General features: G+C 40.5%; 2 protein-coding genes across 2 annotated transcripts; one reads left to right on the top strand and one right to left on the bottom strand.

The window, feature by feature from the left end:
- Window positions 1–318: 318 nt before the first annotated feature.
- On the bottom strand, window positions 319–2,649 carry rfesd (Rieske (Fe-S) domain containing). Its single transcript, XM_041959612.1, has 4 exons — window positions 2,565–2,649; window positions 1,379–1,546; window positions 1,119–1,153; window positions 319–897 (listed from the first exon to the last, which is right to left on the bottom strand). The coding sequence occupies exons 1-4, from the start codon at window positions 2,647–2,649 to the stop codon at window positions 610–612; spliced, it is 576 nt and encodes a 191-aa protein (XP_041815546.1). The 3' UTR covers window positions 319–609.
- Window positions 2,650–3,434: 785 nt separating this feature from the next.
- nudt2 (nudix (nucleoside diphosphate linked moiety X)-type motif 2) lies at window positions 3,435–5,814 on the top strand. The gene is made up of 3 exons (XM_041949188.1): window positions 3,435–3,532; window positions 4,527–4,668; window positions 4,791–5,814. Exons 2-3 carry the CDS (start codon window positions 4,542–4,544, stop codon window positions 5,111–5,113), a joined length of 450 nt encoding a protein of 149 aa, XP_041805122.1. The 5' UTR covers window positions 3,435–3,532; window positions 4,527–4,541; the 3' UTR covers window positions 5,114–5,814.
- The last annotated feature ends 932 nt before the right edge of the window (window positions 5,815–6,746 follow it).

Raw genomic sequence — 6,746 nt, 5'->3', positions numbered from 1 at the left:
AAATCCCAACTGCTGGAACCTATGCAGCCTCTACCCTGATATTCATGCTTTCTGATGTTACCTGAGGGAATGAACAGACATGAATATTACAAAGAGTGGCCGGTATTGTGGCGTGATCTTTATGTTTTTAATGAAAGATTTTCCACTTTACGGCACGATCGATCACTGTGACCCTTTTTATCTTATTGATTCATCCACTGTATGCATAATACATGAGCGATCTTGAAATGCAGAGGGCTATACCGGCGTGGGCACACATTTAGCTCCCTTGTGCCACTGCCCAGTTTGAGAACAGAGAATCAGAAGTCAAAATTCATCCATTAAAAACAGTTTATTCAGTTAAATACATGCTGGGTTTTGAGATGCATATGTCCGCAAAGCAATATGTGACCTGATTTTTATAGTAAAACATTTTAATATCATAACTGGCAAGCCCCCAAAAAAAGAAATTTAAAATTCTAAACACTCCCAAAATTATTAAGGCCACACAAGCCCCACTGATTACTTGAGGTAGAGCACAAACTGCTTGTCTGCCCTGCTCTCTGTACAGTCATCATGCAGTCCTTTAGAGGAGGTCAGGTCAGGGGCCCATCCTCATCCATCTGACTATCAGGAAGTTTCCTTCTCAGCTGCCTCAGCTTTGGCCCTCTCTATCTTGCCCTTCTCTCCCTGGTAGTAGTCTGACTCGATCCAGCTCGTGTTCATAGAGAGCTCGACGTAGACATCCCCGTTTGTCTCGGTGACCGTGTGGACCCGCTGCTTCACACCCTTGGAGTACCATCTGGGCACCGGCGGCCTTTCCCTGGGGTCGGTGCCCTTGTATATGCCTTCCCCTTTGGCAAGAGAGATCTTGTACTTGTGTTTTGGACAAATTATGCACATCTTGCCATCGATTTCCTGCAAGTGTGTCAAAAGAAAGCAGGTAACCAACGTCATGTGGGATAAATGTGGGTCATTTAGGCCACTCAACATTAGCATAACATTATATTAATGTTATGCAGGTTTGATATCTTAATTACTGTATTCCAATGATTTAACTTAAATGGCATTTTGCCTTCTTTCCTCTGGGTCAGACAAAAACACAACCTCTAATCTCTTACATCAAATGTAAATCTCACCTCAATGTCTCCATTCTGCAGTTTCCCCCCAGCATCTGTCGAGAGAGTAGAGGATCAGAGTGCTGCAGAATAAGCGAGCAGTTCACAGCACACTAACCTTTTTGCTGACTGGACACTGCTTTGAGGTAACATGTGCTAAGATATCGATAACGAAGTACATCTTGTTGGATAAAGTCTCTCTCACACATACACTTACACACACACTTTCCCTCTCTCATAACCTGCTGCTGTTTTGAGACCAGCAGAAGAACTGCACTCACGGTAACAGTATGAGTCCATAGCATACAAGACTCCCTGGTGGTGGATGATCAGTACATCCCGATCACCGAGTGTTCTGAAAGAGCGCTTCGCTTCAATCAGTTCATCCTTCTTCCCCACAAAATGAGGCCCTCCTGCGGGCTGCTCCTTCTCCATGGTCCTTTCAAATGCTGTGCAGAAGGCAGGCAGGGAATAACACAATTTATCATTTATCATAAAAAAGCCATTTTCCTACCAAATCACAAGATTGGTTGTAACTATCCTGCTATCAGTGCCATCTGTGTGGTGCAGTAATTATGCTGTTTTTCCAGGTGAGAACATCAACTTAAATCTCAGCTACACATGAAAAGTGTGGCTTTTGGATTTGTCACTGGGATTATTGTGTTGGCGCCTCCCATCACAGTTGTCATCTTAAATTAAGTCCACAGCACCTCCAGAACATTCAGCTCGAGGAATCCAAACAAGGACATCTTTTGGCACTGATCAGCTCTACTCCCAACAAACTCAGACCTGCAATACTAATCCCTAATATCTGTCTCTTCATCACTAAAACTAGTGATGATGAATTGTAATATGCCCCAAAACAGTCAGAGTAAGTGGAGCCTGATTCCTTGTTGTGTGTTCCCTAAATACAAAATAGCAGACCAGTCAACTGCCTAATGCTTACAGTACGCATGACCTACAAAAAGTGACACAAGTGGGCCAAATGCAGTGACATAAAATATAAATTTGGCTATTGTCACTGTACAAAAGCATGGGTCATCTAGAGCCCTCAGTCCTACATCCATGTACAATCTCTGCGACAGTCAGTATAAACCAAAAATATCTGGATGCAGGGAAACCTGACCCCAAGTGTGATTCATGTATAGCGGAGTGGAATAATGAGCACTTCAGTGCAGCCTGAGTAAGCACAGTCGTAGTAGCAGCAGTCACATATCCCGAGGCCTCTGGCTAAGCCACAGACAGCGGCATGCTATGAAGGAAGGAGCTGCAGAAAAGTAAAATAATTGTTTATGTCAGGAAAACAATACATTTTCTTTAAGCGAGCCTGACGGGGCCATCAGCTTTGTACAATTCCTTCAAAGTCACATCATGAATTCTTTCTGTCTGTCTATCTGTCTCTCCCTCTGTCTATATAGTTTTGCTTGAAAAGAACAAAACGTATTCTGGGCGAGTTTTTGTCTTTACCTTGAAACTCAGCGGCGGCGTCTCCTCTGTCAAGATGAACAAGTGCACTGCTGACAGCTCGGCTTGCGTGGGAAGGAGGCCCCATCTCTGTTATCTTCAGACACAAGCTGTCTTCAGTTGGCCCTATCTACACTGGGTACATTTCTTATCTGTCTCCCGAAGGCAAAACAGCTTTTTGATTGTGAAGAAACATGTGTGTTTATCATAAATCCATTTGTTTAATCTGCCATTTTGGGAGATTTCTACCAGGATGAATCTATTCATTTAAATCTAATTATTTTAACATATATATATATTATTATTATTTGTAAGGGCATTTTAGTCAATACATCTGTTTAGTGTTGCTAAATTGTTCGAATCACCATCTGCAGTTTGTAGCAGTAGGAGTGGAAAGAATTAAAGCACATTAAATGCTGTACCTAAGTATAATTTTGCACTACTTGTACTTTCTTATACTTTATATTTCTACTCCACTACATTTCAGAGGGAAATACTGTACTAGTTATGAGTTACATACATATTTACACACAAAATATAATCAATATGAAATTATACATCATTATAGATTAGCACACCCAACAGTATATAAAGTCGCTACAGTTAAAACAATAACAATAATCAATAATGATAACAACTGTCTATTAATATAGCATAATGCTATACATTATAATAAGTGTATAATCATATTTAAATACAATATAAAATATCTGGGAATAGCTATTCTGCATAAGGAGTACTTTCCCTTTTATTTGATTTGACTAAAATAAGAAATGTGAATACCTCTTTCACCTCTGGCACTACTATAGTTTGTTTTACAAAACGGAACTGTTGGCGTCCGTCCACGTAGAAGAACGGACTCATTTGTCAGTGCACCGCTAGCTTCGCTGTGCTCCCAGCCGGTGAGAAACTAACTGCGCTCAAACACGCCTTGTCACAGTGACTAGACCGCGAGTTTCTGACATTTTTGAGTAAGTACATGCTCGTCACGGTTTGGGCCCACAGTGACAACGGAAGCTATAACATACTGGGTCCACTCACTTAAATACTTGATATCTGCTCTATGCGAGCAGAGAAGTAAGCTAGCTAACACACAGGAAATAGTAACAGGTTTCTTTGCTCTTGTAAATAATCCCACTGTTGCAGCAGTGTTGCACTTGAGTCTGTAAAGCTGTAAAATCTGTCACAGAACCAGCACAAGTTGCAATGTGGTAGCTAATACATGTAGCATAGTGCCTGCCAGTCATTACCTGATACAACTGTCTTTACACTCATTTTCAGTCATAGCCATGCAGGTGCCTTTTCATTTTCTGCTTGCTGAATACATAGAAATTTGTCAAATATTTGATGAGACTGATTATGGTCCAGTGTTTGCTAATGTCGTATTTAACAGAAAAAATATATAATCTTAGCATTGCATGCTCAGGCTAACTCCAGTCAAAAAGCAACACTGCTTTACTTTAACTGACTGACTCAGCAGCAAAGGTTAAATTTAGGCCAGTTTGCTGGAAAAGCTGCATCTTCCACTATGATGACTGTTACTCCCATATGGATGCAAGCATCCAAAATACCTGTGGATATTTTGTGGGGGGAAAAAAAGTTTTTATCTTCAAAGTTCTACACAATTAAGTTCACCAAAGCAGTTTGTATAAAGTATTAAGTTAGTAAATAGAACTAATCAAATATATGTAGCTCTATATACACATGCTCCTTTACTGAACATTTGTTAAGACTTTTTTATCTGTCATCCATGTCCTGCACCTGCACATGGACTTCACCTCAAAACCGTGGAACACCTTTGTTCATCTGCCTAACTCGTATAGAAATAAACCACAATCATACATTACGAGTTCTTTTTCATTTACCATTATTTTGTAATCTGGAGCAATTAACTTTTAGTAATTAATCTTTTCTGTAGTGGATTCCTGGAGCACAGTATAAACCAAAATGTGTTTGTGTGTACAGTTGTTAAACAGGGAGATGGCGCTGCGTGCTTGTGGCTTCATTGTGTTTCGTCGTCTAGCCAGTTGTGTCCCTCCACCGGACAACATTGAGTACCTCCTCTTGCAGACCTCCTATGGGGAACACCACTGGACCCCACCCAAAGGTGTTTACCAGTTCAAAAACAGTGCTATTGTGTAGTTGATGATAGATACTAAGAAGATCAATTCTACTCGTATAGCTTTAAATGTTCTTTGTGGTAGTTACAGCCTACCTGTTCACCATCAGGTCATGTGGATCCAGGTGAGGACGACCTCTCCACAGCTCTAAGAGAGACCAAGGAGGAGGCGGGGCTGGGGCCAGAGCACCTGCGGGTGATTGATGACTTTGTGCAGGAGCTGCGTTACGAGGTGCGAGGCAGACCCAAACAGGTGCTGTACTGGCTGGCCGAGCTGAGAGACCCAGGGACAGCGGTGGCTTTGTCTGACGAGCACCAGGACTACCGCTGGGCTCGGCTGGAGGAAGCCTGCACTCTGGCTCGGTACAAAGACCTGCAGGACACTCTGAGAGCAGCACACAGACACTTGGTTGCTCGACAGGACAAACAGTGATGAACCAGAAATTAGACTGTGCAAATAGAATGATATAAAGAACAGAGATAACTGACAACTGGCATAAGGGACCCTGAGATCTTATTTTGGTGGCGCACTCAATGTGACAGTATGTCTGCAGTTTGTATGATTGATGGTTCTGTCTCTGTCAGGTTTAAATTCTTTTCTCTACTGTCCACTGTAAGGCGATAGAGACGATACCCTTCTATCGAGACAAAGGTGAGAAGGGTGGAAATGAACCAATGCTTTAAAAACCAGATTGCTGATTTAATCTTAGTCACTGCACAGACACATGGTTGTCTATGCCTTTGAATTTAATAAATCACATGTAATGAAATTAAATACATTAAAAAAACCCAGAAAAATACACAAAAAAAGGAGACAGACATCCTCTTGTCCCACTGGAACAGCATAAACCTGATCAGGGAGATATGCTTTAATACTGTTTTTATCTGTCTGTAGTTGGAATCAAGTGCAATAAAAATAAATATGTCATAGGTTTTTTGTCTACCTGCATATTTCTAAAATGAATTCTGAAAATAACTTGCTCAAGCACTTAGATGACAGGATAAAAAAATAAATTGTAAATAGTGCTTGCTGCCACAGGGTGGAGACAAAAACAAGAAACCTTTACAACACAGGTGTACGTTTGCTACCATAGATGAGAAAATACTGCAGGCTGCAGAAATAACATCCTTCCGGCTTTTTTTTTTTTTTTTTTTTTTCCAGATCTCACCATTCAAATAAAAGTGACATACACTAATTATTTTCTGCCAATTAGTTCATATCCAGAAATTAAATGCCAGTAATGGAGATTTTATTATGTTAGAAACTGTGGTCACAATACTTTTCAGGGATAATATACTAAACCATATATTATAGAGCCCTTATTATAGACCGTTGGTAAAGAGGCAGAAGTGCTACATCATAAATTAAACTGTGGACACTTGAGACATTACTGGGTAATGGCTAATTTATCCTTTGTGATGTCTGTCCTTGACTGATGAAGTGTAAGTAAAGATATTCTTCTGTGAAAAGTCAGCATTGAAACCCATCCCCTTTTTAAGATCCAATGACTGAGTGGTGGTCTTTATGCACATTCAGAAGGACACTGTTAATAATCTGGGCAAAATTGTAACATTCAATGTCTTTTTTTTTAATCCAGTCAACTACATGTCATGTCGTTCAATAATAAACAGTGTTGTGAAATGAAGTTACACTTTCTCTGTGTGAAGCTAAGAATCTGGAGGTAGTACACAAACATTTTATCCAAAGGGCTTGCCCTCCTACAAGCAAATGGTAAAATTCAAGTGGGACCTAAAACTTGACCCTGGTCACTGGTACTGCCACATTGTGCTATATTACTGGAACATGTTCTGCTCTCAACGTCATGCCGCAGGATTACTTTAATAGCTTCCGCTGAAGAGATGAAATTAGGGTAATTAAAGACACAAATGTGTTCCTTTAACTTATAAAGCAGAGAGGACTTCAATTAACTGCCATTTTTCTTCTGGGTATTTTAAGGACACACGGGAAACACAGAAACAGCAGTGAACATGAAACTGGTAAGTGGAGGTCAATGAAAGTGCTCTAAGTCACCTGTCTGTTGTGTACACAGTATACTATGAAGTAA

Source organism: Chelmon rostratus, chromosome 2 (genome assembly GCF_017976325.1).
Source record: "Chelmon rostratus isolate fCheRos1 chromosome 2, fCheRos1.pri, whole genome shotgun sequence".
Lineage (NCBI taxonomy): Eukaryota > Metazoa > Chordata > Actinopteri > Chaetodontiformes > Chaetodontidae > Chelmon > Chelmon rostratus.
The sequence above is the reverse complement of the archived record's forward strand: the minus strand, read 5'-3'. Positions and strand labels throughout refer to the sequence as shown.

Excerpts from the sequence above, each read along its gene's own strand:
- nudt2 (XM_041949188.1), top strand. The coding sequence starts at position 4,542 with ATGGCGCTGCGTGCTTGTGGCTTCATTGTGTTTCGTCGTCTAGCCAGT. Across the intron at positions 4,669-4,790 it reads CCACTGGACCCCACCCAAAG|GTCATGTGGATCCAGGTGAG; the intron begins GTGTTTACCAGT and ends GTTCACCATCAG.
- rfesd (XM_041959612.1), bottom strand. The coding sequence starts at position 2,649 with ATGGGGCCTCCTTCCCACGCAAGCCGAGCTGTCAGCAGTGCACTTGTT. Across the intron at positions 1,154-1,378 it reads TATGGACTCATACTGTTACC|ATGCTGGGGGGAAACTGCAG; the intron begins GTGAGTGCAGTT and ends CTCTCTCGACAG. Across the intron at positions 898-1,118 it reads TGCAGAATGGAGACATTGAG|GAAATCGATGGCAAGATGTG; the intron begins GTGAGATTTACA and ends ACACACTTGCAG.